General features: G+C 35.3%; 1 protein-coding gene across 6 annotated transcripts; it reads right to left on the bottom strand.

The window, feature by feature from the left end:
• Nucleotides 1-2080: 2080 nt before the first annotated feature.
• On the bottom strand, nucleotides 2081-27309 carry EBAG9 (estrogen receptor binding site associated antigen 9). Of its 6 annotated transcripts, none has more exons than XM_008001362.3 (8): nucleotides 27090-27303; nucleotides 17207-17254; nucleotides 15975-16072; nucleotides 12650-12728; nucleotides 11727-11885; nucleotides 10013-10120; nucleotides 6116-6207; nucleotides 2081-2593 (listed from the first exon to the last, which is right to left on the bottom strand). In XM_008001362.3, exons 1-8 carry the CDS (start codon nucleotides 27228-27230, stop codon nucleotides 2473-2475), a joined length of 846 nt encoding a protein of 281 aa, XP_007999553.3. In that variant the 5' UTR covers nucleotides 27231-27303; the 3' UTR covers nucleotides 2081-2472. The 6 variants fall into 6 exon arrangements, with proteins under 6 accessions (XP_007999553.3, XP_007999556.2, XP_037856131.2 ...); XM_008001365.3 differs by lacking the exon at nucleotides 27090-27303 and adding an exon at nucleotides 26538-26895; XM_038000203.2 differs by lacking the exon at nucleotides 27090-27303 and adding an exon at nucleotides 26266-26491.
• Nucleotides 27310-27513: the final 204 nt, after the last annotated feature.

The raw sequence follows: 27513 nt of genomic DNA, 5'->3' as shown, positions 1-27513 counted from the left end.
GAGTATGAAAATCATTGTTGATTATTCCAAATCTGAACTTCATAGGATCAAACAAGTTGAGTATGTTAGCTCTGACTGGCTCAAACCATCCTTTAGGAAACATACCATTCTCAACAAAATTCAAGCTTTTTGGAACACTGACTATGGTTAGGTTTACACCATGGTGGTAGCTTGTAGTGTTGGAAGCTCGATCCAGATGCTGGTTTCTCTAGGTACCTTCTGCCCAGTCACCAATCTTCATCAAGAAACAACCTAGAAATAATCACCCAGAGGCGAGTGCATGTCAAAACTGAGAAATTTGGATGCAGAATTTAAAATTTTCAGTTCTAAAATATCAACTCAATTAAACATGCTACAGGAAATGGCTAGAAACTATGAAATTACATTTAAAAAAAAAAAAACACAAGGTAAGTTTCACATGTCTTTGATTACTTATCTCAGTACATGAAATGCACAATTTTGGTAATGGTTAAAATGTCACTAATTCTATCTAAGCCTACCAGTATTTCTTATTACTTCTAATAAGCATCTAAAACTGACAATTCTTTATTGAAATCAATAAAACAAAAAATAGAAACCGTAAATTTAGTAGCTAAAGGAGACAGTATGCTACCATGAATTGTTTATCATATGCATTTAACTCAGTGACTACTTTTGGGACCAAAATATACCCAAGTTAATACAGGAATTTAGTTTACACATCAATAGAGATAAAATAAATTCCAGAATTGTTATCTATTCTTTCAACAAGTAAAATCTATTTCTTCCTAATTAATCATACTAACTATAATTTCTAACATCTTTATTTTTAAATAACCAAAAACCAAAAAGCCAAAAAGCAACAACAACAAAAACCTCAAACATATGAAAATCATGACCAAAGCAAACTTAAATACTTTCCAGCTACTGGGGAAAAGCAATACAAGTAATTGAGCTAAAGGAAGTTATCCTTTATGAACTCCAAATTTAGACAAGCCATGTTGTATTCCCATAACTAAATATAAATACAAAGAAGGAAGAGAATACATTATTAAAACTTTGAGCCCAATTCTATTTAAGTTGGGAGTTTATTAGCAGAAATTCTAATGAATATAACTGGAAATATAATTTGGGGCTATAACAAACTCTGTATCAAAGTTAAATTTCATCTTATTCTATAATCACATTTAGTCTGGAATCTTAGGCTAAGGGCTTAAAAGGTTCTCATTGTATAACGTATGATTTTTCTATAAAATATCGCTTTAAGTAAAATAAATTAGCAAGGTTTGGCCTGTAGAGTATCTATGACATTTTAAAATCTCACAGAGTGTTGATTCTAGGCAGTAACTTAGTAAAAAACTTCAAAAATTCTAAAATGATAGGAAAATCGAGCTGGATACATTTCAGTTGTGATGAAAAGGTTAATGGGATTTTAAACTATCAAGTCTACTTTTCCCCTATAAACACAGTATTTAACTATTTCCTTAAGACTATTTTGGAGCCAATCAACAGCATAAATAAAAGATTATTATTCCTACCTTTATGATTTAATGAATCAATAATGTTATCCTAGCCAATAACACAGGTAACCTACATAATATCGGACATCTAAAGCTAATACAGAAATCATCTACAAGCTTTGAAATATTTGACCTGATGGCTTTATGCATTTGTAAATTAATGGCTTTTGGGATAGAAGAAGAACTAAGGCACTCAAAGATACCACAACATCTTAAAATCTATAGTGAAAGGAAAAAACTACTAATACTAGTTCTTAAAACTCACAAGTTATAATGTAAAACAAATGTCATTTTAGTTGATTTTCAATGTTTATACATGCAGTATAAATTACATGTATGACATTAAAACACCAATCCAAAAGAAAACAATGATGTACAAAATGTTTATGATAAATAAAGTTATTGCATTTAATGTCATTTTCATGAAATGAAAATCATCAAATTCCTTAATGTTGTAACAAACGTAAACAATACCGTTTCAAATTAGAGAGAATGTATGTCAACACCAACTTTTGACAAAAATAAGAAAGCTAAAGCCCTACAATTTATCTAATTTAGGTCAGGTAACCATGGAAACAAAAGAATATTAAAATTATTTATTTTATCATTATGCACATTGAAGGAAATCATAACAGACCTTTTCCACCATAAAATTATATACACCCATTTATTTAGCTAGAAACACTAGCTTGAGAGGTACTGATATATTCCATTTGTGATACTTTCTGTACAGCAAACAAATATCTTATATTTGGAGCACATTGAAGAAAACATTGTCTCAAGTCTTTTTTGAGTCTCAATCACTAAGAGTTCAAGGTACTTTGGGAGAATCCTGGTGTCCTGGATGGCTTGATCAATGTATTAAAATCAAGCAGTGCGTATTCTTAAAATACTCTTAAATCCATACAAATGTTGCTAGAGTTGTGGAGCTGAGATTTCTCCTACTGGCATGATAAAATGTGAAGAACATGTGTTATGAAAGTTTCACACCAATTTTATTTTGTTCCTTCTTCATTAGCCGTTGTGCTTCCTTTTCCATTTTCTTCCTTTGTTGTTCGGCTGCTCTCTTTTCTCTGTCTGCTAGTTTCTGCTGTCTGAAAAGAAATATACTTATATTTTTACTTTTAGAAAATACTACACAGGTAAAATGGCAAATAAATTCTAGAAACAAATAGCAGTGCCTTTTTATCACCACCAAATAAAATGTTGAAAGTCTTGAAATCTTCTCACTACCTTGAAAATTCCAAATATTTTCAAAAACAGGATTTCTCTTAGTTCCTAGAATATGACTTGTGAAGTAGAAGAAATATTATCTCTATTTTACAAATAAGTAAAATGAGGCATAAAGGCTACGTGCAGTCACAGGAAGTCATAGGATTAAGTACAGGGATAAGAACCCACATCTTCTGACACTTCTTATTCAGATTATCTCCATTTCGTAAAACAGTACTTCCATTGAACCACATCTTTTTCTGGGGATACCATTCAGAAAAGCTTGATATTGAGCTTGATAATCTCCTGTTAATATAGTAGTTATAAACAGCCAGTTTTTAAAGAGAATGATGAACACAGCTGAACAGAACACATGCTCCAAAAAGAAAATGGAAACTTAAGATACACCTTCCACCTAGAATCTAGAAATAAATTTCAAGATTAACATGTGATTAACTCTACCAAAGAGAAGAGTGGTGGTTATTTAATCAAATACTGCATGTTCTCACTTATAAGTGGGCGCTAAATTATGAGAACACATGAACATATAGAGAACAATGCATACTGGGACCTACCAGAAGGCAGGAGGTTAGACAGAGGGAGAGGATCAGGAAAAATAATGGATATTAGGTTTAACACCTGGCTGATGAAATAATCTGTATGACAAACCCCCTTGACACGTTTACCTATGTAACAAACCTGCACATCCTGCACATGTACCCCTGAACTTAAAAGTTTTTTTTAAAAAAAAGAGAGATAGGTATTTACTAATTACACTTTGTGAAACACATACCCCTTCCTTACTCTTTCCATAACTCCATTGACCCAGACTCACTCTCTCTATCTTTACTGATTGGTTTATGTAGGGAGTGGAGGTAGGAGTGGGATGATGAAACAGGACAGAGCAGAGTGAACATACGTTGGTCCTGGATCTGAAGGGTTAGGGTGTGAGAAAATCGTTCAAGTATGCAGTGTTGAGGAAGGAAGCTACAGGTCACAATTGGGCATGGAATAGGCAACATTAGGTTATATGCAGAAAAATCCAAAGTGGATTTTCTATGTCTGGGGGAGATCAATACTGACTACAGTGAGTGAAAAGTATGTACAGTTCTCAGTCATAAACAGGAGTAGGCAGAGTTATGGATGACCAAAATTCAAGAAAGTAAAGAAACTATTTTTGGCAACATTTTGACTTTTGCTATCAATTTCTGAAGAACAGTTTTAAAAAATCTATTTTTCATCACTCTGCTCATGTTCAAGAAAAACTAATAATCTGAACTAAAAATGTCAAACCAGAAGAAAAAAGGAAGGTAAGGAAAAAACTATAAAGGGCTGGCTAGGCTATAAACAAGTGAGATAACAAAGTTTTGACCTGGTTACTAGCTAAAATAATATAAGGGCTGAGCACCTCAAATACAAAAATCCAAAATCTGAAATGCTCCAAAATCTGAAATTTTTTGAGGGCTGACCTGATGCTCAAAGGAAATTGTCACTGGAGCATTTCAGATTTTAGATTTTCATATTTGAGATGATGAACCAGTAGTAGAACACAAATATTCTAAGGTCTCAAAAATTTCAAAATCTGAAACACTTCTGGTTCCAAGCATTTTGGAAAGGGATACCCAATCTGTATCAAAATCTAAAATGTAAAAGAGACAATGTAAGAGATAGCTGCAGACGACAATACATTTTACCTATCCAGATTCATGCTGGGAATTGTTAAAGTACCAGAATCATCATTCTTAGCAATACTGATCACAGAACTGGCAGCATTTTATAGTGGCAATAGGAAAAAAGCTCAGAGTTAGAAGATATGGAATGTGGATACACTTTTAAAATGCTCAGTGTCTATTCAGGGGCAGTAACAATGTACGGACGCCTCCATTTCTCTTTGGCTCTACCTATGTACTTGCAGCATGAAGCATGTCTATTACAGATTAACAATCTCACTCTCCCAAGCTGTCCTTAAAGGGTAAAACATTAAGTTTTTAAGTACATTTTTTTCATTTGTCTTGTTCTGCTAGGGGTTAAGAGGCTATAATGAAAAAGAAAAGGTTTTTGTACAATGTTAAGATACTTGTGAACTCATGGCATGAACTCTACAGTGAGATTACTGTATTTAAAAAGGACAGCCCCCTTCCTTTGTCTTTGCAGTTAATGGCACTAATAATTACTAGAATCCCCAAAATGTCTTAAAATACTCAGACATCTGTATTTATTATTTACTTTTAAAAATAACACTGAATTTTAAAGAGACAATTTGTCTTTTTTGATGATCCATGCAATATCCTAAGTGTTACAGTTCACAATTTAAAAAATGTTCCCTTTATAAAAGATAAGCTATACTGACTAAGAACTAAATTTTAAAAACTCTCACATTTTCCTGACTGAATTTTGAAATGTGACATCCCCTAACCAGCAAAAAAACAAACAAACAAAAAAGGACTTGATATATTTCAAAGGAAAAAAACCCAAAAACTTCAAACAAAATTCCCAGTTATTTAGCTGCACCCTCTGCTGGTTGTTCAAAGTAACTGTAATTTATTGACAAAGCCAAGAAAGGAAAATACAAAAATGAAATCCGTTTTTTTGTTGAGAGTCAGATAAAGAATAATTTGTTTGCTATTCCTATGGTAAAAACAATCTAAATTTTAAAATAAAAAAAATTATATTGCTGTATCTTACTATACAATTTTAAAAATGCATAAATTATTTAGATTTATTTAAATATCTGACTTTTAAAAATCAGTAGTCACTAGCTCTCCCTTAAGATAAATTTTCTCTTTACTCTTTGACCTAACGTAGCAGTACTAAGAAATATGTTTGCTGCTCACACACAAAAAAGAACCACCAATAAAAATGAACTTTAGAACTTCCAGAATAGTATTTTTTGTAGAATGGGTAGTTCATCTAACACATAGGGCTTTCACGGACATCATTTAAGATATATGTACAAACGTACAGTGTCACATAAGTTATTTTCATTCAAATGAGCAGTGCTGGGCACTATGCTAGATCATGAGGAAATGGAAGTAAAGTTGTAACTTCTGATCTACAGGAATATCAAGCTTGCAATATGATATGTATCATATGTATATAACCATATATATATATAAAATTTTTTTATATACATGTATACATAACATTTCATCTGCCATTAATAAAGTTATTTTGTTCCTACAGTGCTTAAAATTCTTGGTTTCCGTGAGGTTTTAATCATATAAAATAGTATCTGCAGTCTGAAATTTAAAAAAAAAACAAAAAACAAAAAAACAACTCCATATTATCTAAGGCTCAAATGAAGAAAAACATATTTGGCAGAATAGGCTCCCTTGACTTGAAACACAGGAGGGAAGAAATCTAGTTCTTCTACTCAGGTTGCAATATAAATGCCACTCAAATACCTTAGAACTTCTTCTGCTTGCCAGGCTGCATCTTCTTCTTCTTCCCATGCATTGGTATTTTCTTGCCAGGTATCTAAGTCACCTAATTCAGACTACAATGAAAAGTAAAACAAAATTAAGAGAGTAAAAGTCATCCTTTCTCCACACAGTCGTCAAAAAGAGTATCTTTTAACACGTAACTTAGAACCTGTCATTCTGCTGTGTCTTTTCAGTTTCCTTACCCTGTCCTATACAAGGCACAAATGATTTTGCTTTTGGCTTGCCTAGAACTGATGTATGACTTTCAATGCTCAACAGTCCTAGGCAAGTCCAGCTTGCTTCTTTATTTTATGTTTTATGGGATACTCTCTTAAATTTTCTTCTTTGCTGTACTTTATTTTGAAATGAACAAGAACAGAACATTTCTTTGGTTTCTTTCTCTACTCAGTAAGATGAGGGAGCTGGGGATAGAGTGACAAGAAATTGATTGATCCCAGACTGAATCAGAAATCCTTGACTGGACTAATCTGTGCTGAAAAGAACTGCAAGCTGAAATGTAAAAACTAGCACAGTAATCTTCATTTAAGCATATGTAACTTACCAGAGATTTTTTATTGGCACTTACTACGTCAATCCTAGGCAAAAATGACAAATCATGCAAAGTGTATCTTTATTGAAATACTTCTATGCCATGCTTCCTTTTCCCAGTCTTTCTTACCTGGTATCATCTACTGGTCCCTACCTCTATTTCCCAAGGCAGACCTCCAAAAGTTCACTGTTTTCTTTTAATAACTAATGAAAATGGTCATGCTGGACTGTTTAGGTAGGTCTGGAAGTGACTGTGTGTAAAATAACTGGTACCAATCTGTGAACAGATTTATTTAATATCATATTGTTTTAAATACTTACCCCTAAAAATGAAATAGAATGTTTTGAGCTTTCTTCTTCTGACAATATATGTAATACCATACTCTGTTAAAAATTATTAAAATATTTCTAATTGTTTAATATACATTTCTGAAAGGAGCATTTTTAAAGCTACTGAAAGTGCAAATGACAGCTTTGAAAAGTACCAAGCTATCCTCTTGACTGCAGCAGGTAGAAATCTTGCCTTTTCTTCTCCCCACCTCCTTGTTTTTTTTTTTTTTTTTAGGAATCAGCATTTCACTTTGCTGCCCAGGCTGGAGTGCATGGTGTGATCATGGCTCACAACAGCTTCAAACTCCCGGGCTCCAGGGATCCTCCCACCTCAGTTGCCCTAGTAGCTGGGACTGCAGGCACATGCCACCACACCTGGCTAATTGTTTTTTACTTTTTTTTAGAAATGAGGTCTAGCTATGTTGCTCAGGTTAGTCTTGAACTCCTGACCTCAAGTGATCCTCCTGCTTTAACCTCCCAAATTGCTGGGATTACAAGTATGAGCCACTGCACTCAGCTGCTTTCTTTTCTCTTTACTAATTTGACAAGATTTAAAATTGTATCTTGTTATTTTACTTTGTTTTGTTTGAGACAGGGTCTCACTCTGTCACCTCGGCTGGAGTGCAGTGGTGTGATCACGGCTCACTGCAGCCTCGATCTCTTGGGCTCAAGCAATCCTCTCACCCCAGCCCCTCCCAAGTAGCTGGGACTACAGGCGTGCACCACCACACCCAGCTAACTTTTTTAGTTTGGTAGAGGGGAGATTTCGCCATGTTGCCCAGGCTGGTCTCGAACTCCTGAGCTCCAGTGACCTGCCCACCTTGGCCTCCCAACATGCTGAGATTACAGGCATGTACCACCTCACTGGGCCTACTTTGAGCACTAATAAGATCAAGCTTTTCTTCAAATTAGGTTATGTCTATTTCTTATTTGTAAATTTCCCATTCATATTATCTATTCTTCCACTAAAGTATTTGACTGTTAGAGTAAATAAAATATTTAGATTTTTTTAAAAAGTGAAACTATAGAGACCATTAAAAAGTGTGGTACTGATCCTTTAGTAGAGATGGCCTTAGTAAAAAGAAAAAGGGAGAAAACCATTGATAGATCTGTCTACATAAAAACTAAATACACCTGCCCAACAAAAATACCCAAACCAATTGAACAAACTAAAAAAGTATAAAACGTGACATTTATCTTTAGTATAAAAGAACTCTCACAACAATACGAATGATGAATTCTAGAAAAAAATAAAATACATAGTTTAAAAGAAGAATCTAATTTGTAGAATGAATGGTAAGATATTTTTGGTACAGAAAACAAAGTCCAATAGGTTACCATCCTCTCCTATGCAATGCCCCTTTATTCTGTCTGCTTGGGAGGAAAATACGTGGAAACAGCAGTGGAGACATTCTCCATCTACCCTACTTACCCCTTCTCAACTCTGTAAGTAGTTGTATATTTACAACTTTACAATGAGCTACGATAGTATTATAGTATTATATAGGTGGCAAATATTGCTAATTTGGCGGGTAGGATTAAAGCATTTCACCAATACGGATCAAACATATATGAATAAAGTTTAATTTTGAGATGTATAAAATAAAAAATTAAACATTATAATGCTACATTATTCAGCTAAGTATCTATGGTGTATGTTCATAGCATCATGTAACTGCACAGGAATTATCAAAGTTTGTAATTACATTGATATGTGTGATCATTTATTTAATATCATGTCTCCCTTACTAGAATGCATTTTTCTGAGGCAAAGACCCTTTAATGCCACAGGGTCTGGCTTTAGTAAAAACAATGTTTTTACTCAATGAATTAAAAATATACATATACATGGGTCACCTGGGGAGAGGGGCCTCAGAAGCAACTATGCAGTTTACACAAATAAATAAAATACATAGATTGACAGACAAATGTAGTTTAAAAATACGTCCACAACTTCTTAGACATTCCTTCCTTCAAGAGGTGGAGGCTTGCGTGTGGGCTGGATTTAGTGGCTTCTAAAGAAATAACGTGGAAGTGACAGTGTATCACTTATAAAACCACATCACAAAAAGGCATTGTGGTGTCACCCTCACCCATGAGCAAGTGCTCTCACTCTCTTATCACTTACTGGGAAAATCAGCAGTTACGTCATAAAGAAATTCAAGCAGCTCCTTGGAGAGGTGCACAGCAAGGAACTGAAGCTTTGTGCAAACAAACAGCATTAATTTGTCAGGTGTAGAAGTGAGCTGTCTTTGAAATGAATCCTTCGACCACAGTCAAACCTTCAGATGACTGAAGACCCAACCCAATGACTTGTCTGCAAACTCATGAGAAATTCTGAGTTAGAACCACCCAGTTTAGTCACCTGGATTCCCAATTCACAGAAACTGTGACATTAATATTTGTTATTATTTCAAGTCCCTGAATTTGGAGTTGTTACACAACAATAGATAATATAATTAATCAATCAAAGCATGCTTAAAGCTTAGGTAGGTAGGGGTCTGGACATCTGTGCTTTTAAAAAACTTCCAAAGCTGATTTTGATATGCTCCCAAGGTTGAGAACCTCAGCTGTCTACTTCTTTCAAAAATTTTTCCTTTAAAAAGTTTCATTTAAGTCAAACCATTTAAAATTAAGTCATACTTTGAATGAAAATACACTCTGTGAAGAAAACAATTCACAACTCACTTTAAAATAATCTACCATTAGGGTTAATCTCTCATTTTAAGGGTAATCTCTCTGATGTTTATATTTTTAAATAACATTGTGTCTATCTTTCACGTGTACAGTGAGACCTTGATTTTAGTATCTAATGTAATTTACAATCTCATAAAACGTTAGGATTGGTAAAACCCAGATTAACCTCTCTCGAACTGCTAAACTTGTTTCAAAGTTACAAAAACATAAATACTATGTTAAACTCATTTAGATTTTATTCCTCTGCTTTAAAGAAAACAGAAACAAAACAAAACCTTTACCTAGAACCATTAATATACTTACAGACTGATGAATAAAAGGCAGATCTTGTGTAGCTGCTAATCTACTAGAAAAACCTGTGCTCCCATCTGGGATGCCAAAATTCAATGGTTCTCTCTTCTTAATAACAATCTGAAAGATTAATTGAAAAAGAATTATAGGGATATTTTACAAATCACTACATAAGAACAGACAACCAAAACATTTTGTAATTACTTAAAATATTTCTTTTTAAAATTTACAACGTAAAAACTAAAAAAAGTCTATAAATACCAATTTCCCAGGCAATTGTTGTACAAATCAGTTACATACTAAGAAAAATTGTATTTCACTTTTAAAAATTAATACAGTCTCATTTTCTTTCTTCCTCTCCTACTTTCCCCAGACCCCAAAATATAATCAATCACTTTTAGTTACTGTATTAAATAAGAACAGGTATTATATCCTGCCAATAGTATAAACAACTCTCCCAGCATGTGAGATACCTATGAATACATTAACTCATTCAGGCCAATAGCATCAAAATACACTTATATGATATGTTGGCAGCCTTATTCAAAGCATTTCCACTCTAATTAATTTAATAAGGCACTATAGTGTAATATACTAGCTTCCTACTGAGAGCAGCAGTATACTTCCACAATACAAGGTATTCCTCTACTAAGAAATTCACTTAAAGAATCCTTTAAAAATACACAATTTAATGTGTTTTAGCATTGAGAAATTTGGACAACTCAACAAAAAAGAATGTAAATGTTATCAACCTAGACAATGTAAATATAAATGTATAGCTGAAATCAGTTGAGGGAAAGAAGGTGAGGAACAACTGCATTATAAATTGTGAAATAATGTCCTAATTTTTATAAAGTGTGTGTAAAAATATATATACATATATATGATAACATTTTCTATGTTTGAACAGGAAAGTGAGCTTTAAGTGTGTTTTTCTGATATAGCAGATTGGGAAATAAATAAATCTTCATTTACCATAATATTAATGTTATGGACAATGTCTGTTACTGGTAAACAAGAAATGGAAATATAATCATATTATAGATAGATATGGTGACAAACACTTGAAGAAATCCAAACAGAAAATGATTGAGTGGCTGCTTCTTGGAAGTAGAACTGGCTAAGAAGAGTGATAGGTCAGAAGTCTAACTTTTCATTATAAGTTCTTCTACATTTTTTGATTTAAAAAAAGTACATGTAGTATTTTGATAAATGAAAAGGAAAATACTCAAGCATTCTGATTTTTCCAGTAATTCCCTGTATCTCTAAATGATCTTCCATATTCAATTCAAAAGAGATTAAATAATGTATAGATGACTAATACAAACTCACAATTATTCTTAAGTTCTTAGAGTCCTCCATCAGTTTTATAATGGTTACAAACAATAAAATCCACTTATCAGTTTGTAGATATTACTAAAGTATGAACTTGTTAGAACTCTCATCCAATTCACCTTAGTCTCCATGGCAGAGATTGGAGTCTAGAATCTGACATATAGTAGGATTTCGATACATGTATAAATATAATTTTAAAAGATTTGGGGTACAACTTACTAGAACTATGTCCAGGTCATTTGAACATATAAAATTCTTACTTAACACGACAGAAAACAAACAATAAATAGTTAGAAATAGGCTTTCTAAGAAATGTGAATTGTATAATCTAATTTTAACTATAGGAATCTAAAAAGTAGTTTAATCTCCAAAAGCATAAATCTTAACATACTTTCTGAGTTTTCCTAATAGTTGGTGTCATGTCCTTAAAATAGTCAGGTTCCAGTTGTTCCAAAGAATTTTGTTGTGTTGCCACACTCCCATTCCCTCCTTCGATCTTTACACTGGTGGGTGCATCTTCATCCCAGGAAGTCCACTCTTCAACATCTGTCTAAATTTAATTGATCAACAGTATTAGCCACAAAGGGGCAACTTAATGAACATTTCATTGATGATTTATTAGAAAAATGGACTTTTCAAAAACACTGGTTTTCACACATTTCTGACCCACAGGAAAATATACATTTTATATCGCAGATCAAAACTTGATCAAAAGTTGAAAAAATACAAGACATTCTGATATATTATGTTTTATTTTATTCTATTATGTCTATTAAAAACAAAAAACAAAGTAAAACAAAAGCAAATGCTCTGAAAACTGAACTGACATTAAAACTACAACCCATGGAAGGACTGGACATTTTCATCTAAGCCTAACCAGACTGATCATCTGATAAAAAATACCAAGCTTCTCCACATGATTTAAATAAGACAAAGTCTCAAAGCATAGTATTCAAAATGTTCATGAAACAACCCAGAATTATTCAGCACATAAAAATCAATAAATCTTAATTTGCAATGTAAGTTAATCAACAGATACCAACACCAAAATGATATGTTGGAATTCTCTAAGGCTTTACAATAGCTATTATAAAAATGCTCCAACAAGCAATAGCAAACACTTGAAACCAATGAAAACAACATAGAAAATGTCAACAAAGAAACAAGATAAAATGAAGAACTAAATAGAATTTTCAGACCAGATAAATTTAACAACACAACAAAATCAAAGTAATTTCTATTCATATATTGTTCTAGGACACTTACTCAATTTTTCAAAAACAAAACAAAACAAAAGAACAAAGAAAAACCTACCTGCTTAGGAACTGATGAATAATCAACTGTAGTTGGCAAAGTTATTTGGTCTCCACTTAATTTCCGTCCTCTGCCAGATCTGAAACAAAAATGAAATAATTTATTTCAAGAACTACCAAAACAAGCAAAGTAAAAGCACTATGTATCTGGTAATTTAAGGCTTATAAAACAAGATCTTTCTCAATTTTATGATTATTGATTTTAATAATTAACAGTTACTCATTAATTTATGGTAAAAAAGTCATAAACCAGACATCTTGTGAATGTTTTTTAAATCTTGGACAGAAACAGAACAACGCAACTGCTTTTTGGCTTAAGACTCCAAATTATAAACAAATTCAAGAGGAATATAAAGTCAAAAACAAAAATGCAAGATGGTTTCAGAGCATGCTCCTTGGAGTGCTATGGGTTCTGTGGGTGAAGTTCTGGGCCACCTCTGCTGTTTTAAACAGGGTGGCTTGGCTTTTATGTTTTATACATGGGGTTTCTTGATAAGATTAACTATTAAGAATTAAATCACTGGTTTGAACCAAACGGTAATTTAGTTTTAAGGATTAGTAGGAGAAGTACCACATTAAACAGGACGTACTATAACTCAGTTGTTAAGAACATGTGCTGTGGGATCTGTAAACCACAGTTTTCAATGTTACTTCTATTATGTCTAGTTAGAATTATCTACTTCTCAGCCTCAACAGCCTCATCTATAAAATGCAGGTATTCAAACCCACTTTTGCAGCATTGTTTGGATTTAATTAACTGACATATTTAAAATCCCTAGACAGTGTGTGCCTGCTACATCGCAAAACATACAAAAAATGGCAGGTAATAGAGATGATGAGTCACTTACTTTACTTCAAATAATCTATAAAGCATCGATAAGAACTAATTGATAAAGTCAGCTATTTTTATTACAGATTCAAAGCTATATTTGTTTAAAGGCTGAATAGAAAAGTAATATAAACAAGTAATATGAAATTTATGACATAAGCCTGTTTTTCCTTTCAGTAGAGATGGGGTTCTGCTGTGTTGCCCAGGCTGGTCTTGAACTCCTGGCCTCAAGCTATCCTCCCACCTCGGCCTCCCAAGGCACTGGGATTACAGACATGAGCTACCATGCCTGGCCAAGCCTGGTATTTTAAAATACATGGTCTAAGGTTCCTTCAGACACCAAAGAGAAACTTATCCTAACATATGGTCAGTTTTCTTTAAAATAGAACATACAATCAATTCTAAATATGTATATATTTACAATAGGAATGTCCTTAATATTTTTACATCAAGAAAATTTCTTATCCTAAAAGTAATCTAATGAAAATTTTAAAAAATAATAGTGCAAAAATAAAACATCTATATTTCATCAGCACTGTTAACACAATGCTTCTTATTTTAACTTCCTGTCTTCTGGCAATTAATACCCATTTTTAATGTTGCTTTACCTGGTGAATTTCTGGCCATTCTCTTCCTCATTCTCTGGTCATTTAAACACTTAGGTCACTCCTTTTTCTACTTCCCAAATCCTACCCTCTTGGGTGATTTCAAGTCAACCACCTAAATTTTCCATTTCTTTCTTGACTTCTGCTCGAGTGATTATCTCTGGATGATCATTTCACCCACTTGGTCTCTTGCAATACCCTGGACTTTTTTTTTTTTTTAAATCTCAGACCACTCTACTTGCAGCAATAAATTCAATGGCACTTAAGTCTCAGAGTTTTAGCAGCTATCAAATGGTCATTTAGCCAGAGACTGCAGTTCCTATCCTTCCTTGCAGCTAGGGGGCCATATGACTAAGCTCTGGAAAGCAGGCAGTGCAAAAATTGTTGTGTGGAACCTCTAAATAATGTCTCTCTCTCTCTCTATATATATATAAAGAGCTGATTGCTATCCATTTCCTCTTTTACTATACCCTCCTCTTAATGTGTAACTTTTTCACAGTACCCTTAGGCCACAGAAACACCTAACAATTCTACCAAATAAGATAGTTACACCCAGGCCAGGCGCGGTGGCTCAAGCCTGTAATCCCAGCACTTTGGGAGGCCGAGACGGGTGGATCACGAGGTCAGGAGATCGAGACCATCCTGGCAAACACAGTGAAACCCCATCTCTACTAAAAAAAAAAAAAAAATACAAAAAACTAGCCGGGCGAGGTGGTGGACGCCTGTAGTCCCAGCTATAGGGAGGCTGAGGCAGGAGAATGGCGTGAACCCAGGAGGCGGAGCTTGCAGTGAGCTGAGATCCGGCCATTGCACTCCAGCCTGGGCGACAGAGCGAGACTCCGTCTCAAAAAAAAAAAAAAAAAAAAGATAGTTACACCCAAAAATCTTAATACTTAAGTATGTCCTAACTGCTTAGTAGCCATTGTAAAAAATACACATTTAAAGAAAACTTCATATTTCTATTTTATTCTTAAATAACCACAATCACTGTACTTATTAATGAAATGTGTGTGCCTGTTGAACACTCCACAGCTTCTTATGCCTTAGAATAAGACTGGAGACCATCATTCTTGTTTTCAGTTCTACATTAATTTTGGTGCAGTACTTGCTTTTAATTACAACCTAAAATCCTGGCTTTGCAACGAGATGTCACCAAAAATATAAGTAAACAAAAACTATCTCAAACATTAAAGAATACCATCATAAAAAAATACTGCAGGATTTAATGTTGCAAATATGAACTACTTTGAGTTGAGGTATTCAACAGATGCTATCACTACGTTTCACTGGAAAATTTAAAATATTCTATGGCATCCCTGTGAATTTCATGTAAAGCCCTGAGGTGCCTCAGCACACATTTTAGAAATCATAGCTCTTGGGTATGATCCTGTGACAAAACAGAAGGAACTGAAGTCTACAGATGATGTCCTAAAGCAAATGACTTACCTGCCCTTGACTAGCATATTCTGGAATGTTACTTAAATAGACAAAATAATTTTTTTAAATGTAAAAACAACACTACTGTAGTATAGGCAGAAATACCTATTCCGAATTTCACCTAACGACTTTAAAACATTCCTATAATGAAACAAATCCATCAAAGTTCTGTGATGATTATAACAATGCAAGTTGGTCTGTCTATTCCTAAATAGTATTAAGCATATTATTTTAGTGGAAAGTGTAAGAATTTGAACGAACAAAACAACTGAACCTCTATTTTCTAGATCTGAAGTAGAGAAAAAGTATTTAAAAATGACTAGGAATTAATGAATAAATACTGCAATCAAGATATTCAGCTTAAATATAACCTGTCCCGTCCACAAAATTTTAAGTTTTGAAGGCATCCAAAACCAGCGAGGAGATAAACAGGTCAGTTTGAACATAAAACTTACCTGCATATTAATCTCTTTAGGAATGAGAATACTGTTGCTAGGCAGGTACAAAATTTAAATAACCGAAACTGGGTGATGGCCATGGTGGGACTCAAAACCTGTGGAAGAGGCACAAAACAAAAAATGCAGTAAATCGATTTCAAAAGTCATACTCCTGTCCTGAAGAGACCTATTATGCACTAAGAAAAATTTAAGATAGTTTTTACTTTTCTCTAGAAACTATAACACAGTAAATTTTAAAATTATAATTTAAATCATATTAACAATTCAAAAACCAGATATTTGAGTTTTCAGTGGTTGTAAGGATAAAATCCCTCATTTTGAGTTTTTGAAAATATTTTACCTAAATCTATTAATACAAAAATTTACAATTCAAAAAATCAAAAGTATAAAATAGTACATATTAAATCTCTGTGTACCTTTTGAAGTTTGAACCACATGAATACTATTTAAAATATTTTAAATATTTTTAACTTGCAGATGAATATGTTTCCTTATATCCATTTTATAGATGAGGAAACTGAATTAAGAGAGGTCACATAACTTGATCAAAGTCACATAGCTAGTAAGTTGAAAGTTACCATGGAGCTCATTTAGTCCAGTGGTTCACAAATCTGGGAATCTGTTAAAGAAATGCCAATACCTAGGACTACCTCTAGTAAGTCCATTAAATCATATATTCTGAGGCGTAAGGGCTGGTCACAACCAATAAGACAAGAAGGGAGATTAAAAACTACTCAACTGAAAAGGCAGCAGGAAACAAGGAAAAGAGAACAAATAACATATGGGACAAGTCAAAAACAAGTATGATGACAGACGTAAATCTAACCATATCAATAACCTCATTAAATGCAAATTGTGTAGCATTTCATTTGAAAGGCAGAGATTGTTAGATTGGATAAGAAAGGAAGACCGCCCCCCTCCATGCTGCCAATGAGAAACGCATTTTAAATAAAAAGACACAAATAGGTTAAAAGTAAAAGGATAGGAGAAAATATACTATGCTAGCACTAAGAAGCTGAAGCGACTCTTTCAACGCTAGACAGATTATAGCAAAAAGAACATTACCAGATATAAAAGTGCTCATTTCACAGTGATAAAGGGGTCAATTAATAAAAAGTACATAACAATCTAAAACATGTGTCCTTAATAATAGAATTTCGCCAATATAATGAACAAGACAGATGACATTAGATTCTGCAGATATTAAAAGGATACTGAAGAACTATTACCTTTGTTCCTGTATTTACTTGACAACTGAGATGAAATGGACAACTTCTCTGAAAGACACAAATTACTAAAGCATAAGAACAACCTGAAAATCTGTGTATCTATTAAAGAAATTAAATTTGTAGTTATAAAAGTTTCCCAGGCACAGATGGCTTCACTGGTAAATTCTACAAAACATTTAGGAAGGAATAATACCCATTCTATATAAACTGCCAAAAAACTGAAGAAGGAATATTTTCCCAACTCATTATTTGAGGCCAGTATTATACTGATACTAATCCAAAGATATTACCAGAAAAGAAAACTATTAATATTCTATGAATCTAGACACAAATCTCCTTAGCCAAATGTTAGTAAATTAAATCCAACAATATATAAATGGATACGACAGTGTGAAAAATTGGTGCTTAGTTTGGAAACGTTGGATTGGTTTAACATTTAAAAATCAAATGTCATTCACTGTATTAGCAAACTAAAAACGAACAACCATATAAACATCCCAAGAGACAGAAAAAGCCTTTGACAAAACTCAACATCCATTCCTGTTAAAAAAAAAAAAAATGCTGCAAAGTATAAGGGAACTTTCTCAACTTGATCAAGAACGTCTATGAAAAAACTACAGTAATATAAGACTTAACGGTAAAAAAAATTCGATAGTTTCTCCCTATGATCATGAACAACACAAGCATGTCTGCTTTTTCTACTTTCAGTCAACATCATAGTGGAAGTTCTGGCCAATGTAATCCAGCAAAAAAGAAGAAAAAAGAAAAAAATAGAAAAGAAATAAAAAGCATCCAGAATGGAAAGGAAGAAATAAAAGTGTGCTACTCTACATGGAAAATTCAATGGGATCTACAATTAATTGTATTTCTACACGTTAACAACAATCAGTAAGAAATTGAAATGTTAAAAAAACATTTACATAGGCATAAAAAATATGATACTTGAGGACAAATCTAATTAAGGACTTGATTACTGAAAACTATCAAATATTGCTGAGACATTTAAAAGGCCTATATTAATTTAAAAAGACTTTTTCAGAGATAGAAGACTTTTATTAAGATATCAACATTTCCCGAAATGAGTTCTAGATTCCATGCAATCTCAACCAAAATCTTGGCACGTTTTTTCTGTAAAACTTGACAAGCTAATTTCTAAAATCCATATGGAAATGCAAAGAACATATATAGTAGCCAAAACAACACTGAAAAAGAACAAAGTAAAACTGCTAGCACTATCTGGTTTCAAGACTTGTTATAAAGCTTCAGTAATAAAAAATGAATAGTATTAGAATCAAAATACATGAATAGATCAATGAAAAGTACAGGAATAGACCCACATACATACAAACAACTGAAATTTGATAAAGATGCAAAGGTTAATTCAGAGAGAAAAGAATAGGTATTAAGAAAAAAAAAAGTACTGGTTAAACTGGATACCCACATGGAAAAAATCAAAACAAAAACCTTCAATATATATCTGGCACCAGTTACAAGTAATTAAAAATACATCAGAGACCTAAATGTAGTCTGAAACTACAAAATTTCCAAGGAAAAAAAAAAAACACAAAACTTGGTAACCCTGGGTCAGGCAAAGATTTTTAGGTAGTGCACAAAAGCACAATCCATAAAATAAAAGATTGGCAAACTGGACTTTATCAAAATTAAAACCTACAATTCAAAAACACTATTAATGGAACAAAAAGACAAGTCACAGACTGAGAGAAAAATCCTTGCAAAGCATATGTCTGATAACGGACTTAAACTCAGAATATATAAGAACCTCTCAAAATTCAAAAATAATTTTAAAAAAACTCAATGTAAAAATGAGCAAAAGGTCTACCTTGGCGTTTCATCAAAAAATATATACCTGGCTGGGCGCCGTGCCTCACGTCCGTAATCCCGGCACTTTGGGAGGCCAAGGTGGGCAGATCACAAGGTCAGGAGAACAAGAACATCCTGGCGAACACAGTGAAACCCTGTCTCTACTAAAAATACAAAAAATTAGCCAGGTGTGGTGGTGGGCACCTGTAGTCCCAGCTACTCTGTAGACTGAGGCAGCAGAATGGCACGAGCCCAGGAGGCGGAACTTGAAGTGAGCGGAGATCGTGCTACTGCTCCAGCCTGGGCGACAGAGCGAGACTCTGTCTCAAAAAAAAAAAAAAAAAGAAAAAAAAAAGAAATGAAAAAGAACATATACAATGGTAAATAAGTACATTAAATGATGGTCAACATCTTTAATCATCAGAAAAATGAAAATTAAAGCCACAGTGAGAAATTATTACATACCTACTGGGATGATCCACACTAAAAATAATGACCATAGCAAGTACTGGCAAGGATTTGGAACAACTGGCACTCTCATACTTTAATAGTGGGAAAGTACAACGTACAACCACTTTGAAAAACAGTTTGGCGGTTTCTTACAAAGTTTGACAGACATCTACCATATGACCCAGCCATTCTACTCCTAGTAATTTACCCAAGATAAAGAAAAGCATATAGACATATAGACTTGTATTTGAAGGGTGAGGCAGGAGAATAGCTTGAATGCGGGACGCGGAAGTTGCAGTGAGCCAAGATTGAGCCACTGCACTTCAGCCTGGTGACAGAGCAGGACTCCATCTCAAAAAAACAAAAAACAAACAAACAAAAAAAACTGAAATAAATAAATAAATAAAGACTTATATTTGAATAGCAGCTTTTTTACTTAATAGCTCCAAACTGGAAACAACACAAATGTATATCAACAGGTGACTGGATAAACAAATTGTAGTATATAAATACAACAGACTACTACTACTCAACAATAAATAGAAATGAACTATTGTTACAAGTAATAGCATGACTATATCTCAAAATAATTTTACGGTATGAAGAGTCAGACCACCAAAAAAGTATACACTGTATGATTCCATACACAGCATTTTTTAAGCTCTAGAACAGGGGTGGTTCAATCTTTTGGCTTCCCTGGGCCACATTGGAAGAAGAATTGTCCTGGGCCACACACAAAATATACTAACACTAACCAGAGCTGATAAGCCTAAAAAAATTGCAAAAACAGCTCATAATGTTTTAGGAAAGTTTACTAATTCGCACTGGGCTGCATTCAAAGCCATCCCGGGCTGCATGAGGCCCACAGGCAGCAGATTGGACAAGCTTGCTCGAGAAATTATAAACAAATATAGAGTGACAGAAAATATCAGCAGTGCCTTGTAATGGGGCAGGGAGGAGTGGGAAGGAAGGATCACTGAGGGACATGAGGAAACTTTTGCAGGTAATGGATATATTTACTGCTTCATTTGTGGTGGTTTCATAGGTGAGTGTATATATATTCATCAAAACTAATCAAATTGTATACTTTAATTATATACAGATTATTGTATTTCAATTAGAGCTCATAAGAGCTGTTAAAACAATCTACACCAAGACATTTTTGAACAATATTATGTCACTTAAATTAGAACACTGTTCATATTCTGATTAGAATATTATTTTTAAAAGTCATCAACACCATAATTATCTTGTATCAATTATTTGTTACTTTCTAGAAAGCCAACTTCCATTAGGAAACTAGGACAATTAGTGAAAAGAAACATTATGTCAGAACTTCTCTAAAAACAGAAATCTGATTTCACAATAGCGTTGCAATATACTGTAATAACTTACTTTATATTTCATGAAAAGCATTCTTCTTAGTGATTAACATGTAGTAACTCATTTAATGCTCACAACCACCATGGGAAGGACTTGAAGCAAGTACTATTTTGTCCCTACTTCAGATAAGAAAACTAAGGCACAGAGGGGTTAAGCAAGCTGCCAAAGACACAGAACTGATAAGTTATAGAACTGGAATTTGAACCCAAAGAGTCTGGCTGCAATGCTTCAGTCCTTAAAGATTACACTCATACTGCCTCCCTATGATTAAATAACAAGATATATGTCTTTATGAAAGAGATGATACAGGAATTGAAAACTACAGCCACAGCAATGATAGGAATAAAGATTCTAAAAATGGCAAAACTATGCCGGGTGCAGTGGCTCACGTCTGTAGTCCCAGCGCTTTGGAAGGCTGAGGCGGGCAGATCAAGAGGTCAGGAGATCAAGACCAGCCTGGCCAATATGGTGAAATCCCGCCTCTACTAATAATACAAAAATTAGCCAGGTGTGGTGGCACATGCCTGTAGTCCCAGCTACTCAGGAGGCTGAGGCAGGAGAATCGCTTGAACCTGAGAGGTGAAGGTTGTGGTGAGCAGAGATCATACCACTGCACTCCAGCCTGGGCAACAGAATGAGACTCCATTTCAAAAAAAAAAAAAAAAAAAACGTAAAACTGGTATTATTTTGGTAGCCTTTTTTTTTGGGGGGTGTGGGGGGGAAGACACAGTCTTGATCTGCCGCCCAGGCTGGAGTGCCGTGCCATGGTGCAATCTGAGTTCACCGCAACTTCTGCTTCCCGGGTTCAAGCAATTCTCCTGTCTCAGCCTTCCGAGTAGCTGGGGCCACAGGTGCCTGCCACCACACCAGGGTAATTTTTGTATTTTTAGTAGAGACGGGGTTTCACCATGTTGGCCAGGCTAATCTCGAACTCTTGACCTCAAGTGATCCACCTCCTTGGCCTCCCAAAGTGCTGGAATTACAGGTGTGGGCCACTACGCCCGGCCTGTATCCTTTTTAAACATGGTTCTTAATTTTCAAATTTTTCTTATACATTTTAGTCACCTATACTACATATGTATTGCGTATTATGTATTTATATATACATATATCTATATATGTGTATATATGTATATGTATCTATGTGTATACACACATATGTTATATATACATATATATACTATATATCATATATATTGCGTATATATGTATTTACCCTAATAATCACTATTTAATTTTTAAAATTTCTTAAGATGAGTTTTGGCACAAGTTAAAGTTGAATACTTAAGTAACTATGACAATGTCCCGACTAAGAGCCTCAAAATATATACAAAAGAGGGAAAAAAAAATCTGTTAATCCATGAGAGACAGTCATTTTTCCAATGTTGAGAGGTAGAATAGACCACGTTAAATCAAGTCACAAGAAATACACAGGCAAACATACATATGTGCGTGCATATGTGCACACACTTACAGGAATGACGCTACTGATAATGGAATCTCATGTCTTAGCTTTTCCTTGCCTTGTCTTTGTCAAAGGAGGAGAATTACTAAGTATTCAGAATCATGATTCCTGTCATTGGAACAGCTGGAGAATGTATCATCCAGCTTCTTAAATTTTCTGAATAAGGAAACTAAGATACACTGAAGTTAACGGTTCTGCTCAAGGTGAAACAACCAGCTAATAACAAAACCACAACTAAAACAGACTGGCCTCTCAATCCAATAGTAACACCTTTAGAAACAATCACAACACTTGATTAATACAATTATTTAGAGTGCTGATTTCTTAAAACAAACAGAAAAAACATACAATAATGTGATATTTTTTTCCAAAACAAAAAAGCATAAGCAGTATATTTGGACTTCAGTTCTACACATACTTACTTAAAAGGGGATAAAACCTAACTTAAGTAATAATTATCATGTGACCACATTAAAGGGACAGCTATATACTCCTTTTAAAAACTGAAATACTGATTAGTTTTTTAATTACCTTACATGAGCGTAAGATAAGCAATAACATTTAGAAACATAAGGAGTAAAATCATCCTGGATAAATATACCATCCCGGTACTATAACACACTTTTTTTGTTTGTTTGTTTGTTTTTGAGATAGAGTCTTGCTGTGCCTCCCAGGCTGGAGTGTGGCAGTATGATCTTGGCTCACTGCAACCTCTGTCTCCCGGGTTCAAGCTATTCTCGAGCCTCAGTCACTCCCAAATCTGGGACTACTGGCACATGCCACCACACCCGCTATTTTTCTGTTTTTTAGTAGAGACAGGGTTTCGCTGTGTTGGCTAGGCTGGTCTCAAACTCCTGGCCTCAAATGATCTGCCTGCCTCAGCCTTCCGAAGTGCTGGGATTACAGGTGTAAGCTACCGTGCCTAGCCCATGCTTTTTAAAAATGCATTTCATGGGCATTCAAGACTCCTAAAGTCTTGAAAAAACCATGTAATGCAGTTTTTTACCTAATAAAACATTACATTGAATGGGTTAAAAATTATATAGTAAAAAAATAATGGTTATCTCTGATAGGGCATACTGAAGCATTAGAGAGCTAAGATCTAATATCTCAATCTGAGTAGTAATACCACATCCTTGACTGTATGTGCTCTTTGTATGCTATACCTCAATACAAAAGTTCCAAACACACACATAAAAAATAAGAGCAAAACAAAATCAGAAAGTCAGAAAAACATACTTAACTCACATAGTATCTGATTTTGATTGCTCTGTAGAGCCATCACTGCTAGTTCCTTCTAAGGAAAGGCAAAATATGCACTAGTCTTTTCTATTTCTAGGATCAGAAGGGGCTTATAGACAATTAAGGTACAAAGACAGGGCTCCAAAATGTTACCTTAGCAATGCTCATGTACTTTTGTACACATGGAGGCTGTCTCTCCATATGAGCTGAACGATTTACTGAATGCTTAACCTGGAAGTGGCCTACTAATTGACAGTATGAAAAGACAGTGACTGTAAAAAAAAAAAAAAGAACCAGAATATTAAAAAAATTTTACTCCAGTAATTTAAATACTTCTGTCAAAAACATCCCAACTAGTGGTTTACTCAGGTTCAAATCATGCAACAATGCTGACTCCTCCTTTCTCTCTCCTTATACCTAATTCCCAAAAAGACTCTATTCAATTTCCCAGTACTGCCCATATTCTTTCTTATTTCCACTGTAATCTCTCTAGCATAAGCCTTTATTACCTCTTACCGGACTACTGTAAAGTCTTCTTAATTTTGGTATTTTATTCTTTCCAAGAAACAACATTTTTTATTTTGTATTATGGTTATTTCTATACCTTACTTTGCCCTGTACAACCCTTCTCTAGAGTATTTTATTTATTTGGTACCTTCAGTTACCATTTGCAAAGTAGAGTTGAAAAAAAGTTTGATTGCTTCATTACGAGTAGAATGATCTGAAAAATTACGATGGTGAATGATCGCTTCATTTAAAGCTGATTTGTCAAGAACAAAACTCTCAACCAAAAGAAAACTTTCTCAAATGAAAATTAGCCTAAATTTTCTGAAAAATTATAAGAAAAAAAGCCAGAAAAGAGACTATAGAACATGTGGTACTTGGCAGGGAAGGAAATAGAATCAAGGAGATACTCTATCAGTAGGTTGTGAAGAAAGAAGATGATATTTACCATTTGGGACTGTCAGTTTTAGGATATATATGAATAAAAGTTGAGAATAAATTTCATATAGAGCCCTGGTAACCACAGCCATCACCTTTCCAAATATTGTTAGTGTCATTGTTTAATAAATATTCGCCAACTTGAATGACATCAATGCAAATTGGAGGTAAAATTTAAAGGCTGATTTTTTTTTCCCAACAAAAAATAGAAACTGGGTTTTTTAGTGATTACAGAATAGAATTCTCTCCCTAGCAATCAAGAATATCCTCATTCTGTGGAAAATTTTCTTTTGTGATTAATTAAAGAGAACTGATACTCACTGACTGTCTACTATGGACCAAGTACTATCGAAATGTTAACTCACTTGACTCAAAAAGCCATCTTATGAGATAGATATTACTCTCCTTGTTTCATAGAATTAAACACAGAGTTAGCACATCCACTGACTCCATTCAAACCTTGGTCTGTTTAATTCAAAAGTCAAGAACATCTCATGAACAATGAGCATTCCTAATAATTCAGTGATACTACCACTTCCAAGATAAATTTTCCAACCAGTTGCACTAAAATAGGGAAAATGCGATCAAGTCACACTTTGATTTTATCAGTTACACTGACTGGCAGGCAGGAATATCCTTTGAGACCTGTATTTACCTAATGTCCCGATTCATCTAAATGAATATATATTAGCACTTACTATGTTTCAGTCGCTACTTTGGATTTGGAGGCTGGGAAATACTACCAACTCTCCACATGGAAACTCTGCGTTCACTCCCAATTGTCATGAGCTTGCCCATAAACTTGTTCCTGAGGAACCCAAGAAACTAAAGAAGCAGGGCGTCCATCAATCAGTCTTGCTCATTCTAGTATTTATAGGTTTGTCAAAGTTGGGCACATAGTAGGTACTCAAATATTTGCTGAATGGAAGGAAATTAACATTCCTTGAGCACTTGAACGTTCAAGACAATGTTCGATCACCTCACTGGAATCCTCAGGACAACCAAAAGAGGTAGGTTTTTCACTACTCCCGTTTAATAAATGAGGCTGACAGACTTAGATTCACTCATCCAGGATTTAAAGAGACTGACCTGAAAGCCCAAGGCTCTCCCCACATCATATCCTACTTAAGAAACCTTTTAATTGTGTGCACACTGCCTCAGTGCGATTTTTGAAATGCCCTCTGGATCACCAAGTTGATAAGTATCTTAGGCTACTTTACACTTTGGCTGCTTTGAAACACTTTCTAGAACGGAACAATGTTAATATAATCTAATCTTAACATTAAATTTCCTTAAAAATTACAAAGACAAAAATTTGAGGTGTATCAGAACGAGATTCAAAACTATGAGGCAATGTATCCTCATTAAGGCTTTTTGAAGAGATGACATCTCTAGAAAATCAACAGGAATGAGAGCTCTGCCATGTTAACTGAAAAAAATTTTCCTACAATTAAAAAAAAAGAATGCTACATTAGAAACCGATAGATCAAATGTATTATATCTTTTCTTGTTGAAATTCTCGGTAAACTGCTAGACGTCCTTTCAAGGAGCCTCAATATATCACGATTCATAAAACAAGCCAAAATCTATGTCGGTACACACTAAACAAGTGCTGTATTTCTAAAACTCTATTTCCGAATCTTGTCATACCAAAATTTGAAAAACCATATGACCTAGTACAGTCCAGAATATCCTCAAACTATAACTCTCCGAAGTGGGTTAGAAAATATCACAAAGCTCACAAAATAAAATTTACCTGAACTCACTTAAATTTGATAAATAAAGGTTTGAGCAGCGGCCCGTAAGAGAAGGGGAAACAGAAGCGGAGTGTGAGGGCTAAAATCGAACATTCTTTGCCATGGCTGGCAACCCAGAGTCAGGCCCTCAAATATGTGACACCACTGGGGCGGTTCCGAAGGCGGAGTAAGGTCTCCTGAATAACTCAAAAGGAAAGAGTTTCATAACTTAAGTGGTGGTTTCATTTCAGATTACCCACGTGTAATTGGCTGATGAAAAAAAAAATCATACCCACTGCACAGATGAGAAAAAACAGGAGCGTTTTCAGGTTATACAAGCCGACGCCTGGCGCCCGGCGTGACGTGAAACGCTCTAAGTTGCTGCAGCTGGATACCAGGTGAACTGGGATTTAAATTGTGGAAAAATCGGCCTGGAGAGGTACAAGGCCTGTAGACGGAGGGCTGTAAGGTCACGGTCACGGAAATTTTCCTGAGGAAGGCGGCTTTGGAGGCTGGGTGCTTTCCGGGCCGGTACCCCGCAGGCCAGTCTCCCACGCGTGAGCCGAGCATGGCGAATGCTGCACGCCCGGGTCCCGCTCCCAGTCGCAGTTTCTTCACCCCAGAGGTCACCCTGACCCGGAAACAGTACCCCAGAAGCAGCGGTCAGGCTTCGGGGGAGGTCGGGTGGAAGGGCGAAAAGGAAGGTGGGAGGGCAGGAAGTGCGCGAAGAGGCGGAGGGCCCACGGCGAAGGCCAGACGATGCCCCAGAGGCTAGGGCTGGGGTCGGGATGGGGGTTGGGAGAGGAAAGCCCCTCCCAAGCACGCGCGAACCGCACACACTCACCTGCCCCTCCCCCTCCCCGCCCGCCCGGCGGAGGCTCCGAGCTGCCGCGGGCCGCGCGCGCGCACACAAGGCGCGCTCACGCGCGCTGCCTGTCTCTTCCTCGAGCTCGCGCTCCGCCCGTTCACTCCCAGCCCCGCTCATTCAAAGCCGGGCGCGCGCTCCCTAGCAGCCTGCGTTGCCTCCGCGCAGCCTCCATGGCCGCCCGCTCCTCGGGAAACCCGCCCCCAGCCCCTCCTCTAGCCCCACCCCCAGCCCTCCTTGAAGGCGGATCTCGGCTGTCTCCAGGCCCTGGCTTCCGCACTCCGCCTCAGGTTCTGGCTGGCCCAATAGGTGAGAGGCTACGGGTCTGACGTCAGGATTGGGAGCCAATGAGCGCCGGGAGCGGGGCAAGCGGCGACAGGCACGCCAGGTTCGGTGAGGGGTA

This window comes from Chlorocebus sabaeus, chromosome 8 (assembly GCF_047675955.1).
Source record: "Chlorocebus sabaeus isolate Y175 chromosome 8, mChlSab1.0.hap1, whole genome shotgun sequence".
NCBI lineage: Eukaryota > Metazoa > Chordata > Mammalia > Primates > Cercopithecidae > Chlorocebus > Chlorocebus sabaeus.
Note: the sequence above shows the minus strand (reverse complement) of the source record. Positions and strands in the feature narration are given on the sequence as shown.

What these genes read in the sequence shown, in the direction of transcription:
- EBAG9 (XM_008001362.3), bottom strand. Translation starts at nt 27,230, where the DNA reads ATGAGCGGGGCTGGGAGTGAACGGGCGGAGCGCGAGCTCGAGGAAGAG. An exon ending in TGCCTTTTATTCATCAGTCT is followed by an intron (nt 6,208 to 10,012) that starts GTAAGTATATTA and finishes TTTTCATTGTAG; the next exon opens with TCTGAATTAGGTGACTTAGA. An exon ending in CAAGCAGAAGAAGTTCTAAG is followed by an intron (nt 2,594 to 6,115) that starts GTATTTGAGTGG and finishes ATTTCTTTTCAG; the next exon opens with ACAGCAGAAACTAGCAGACA.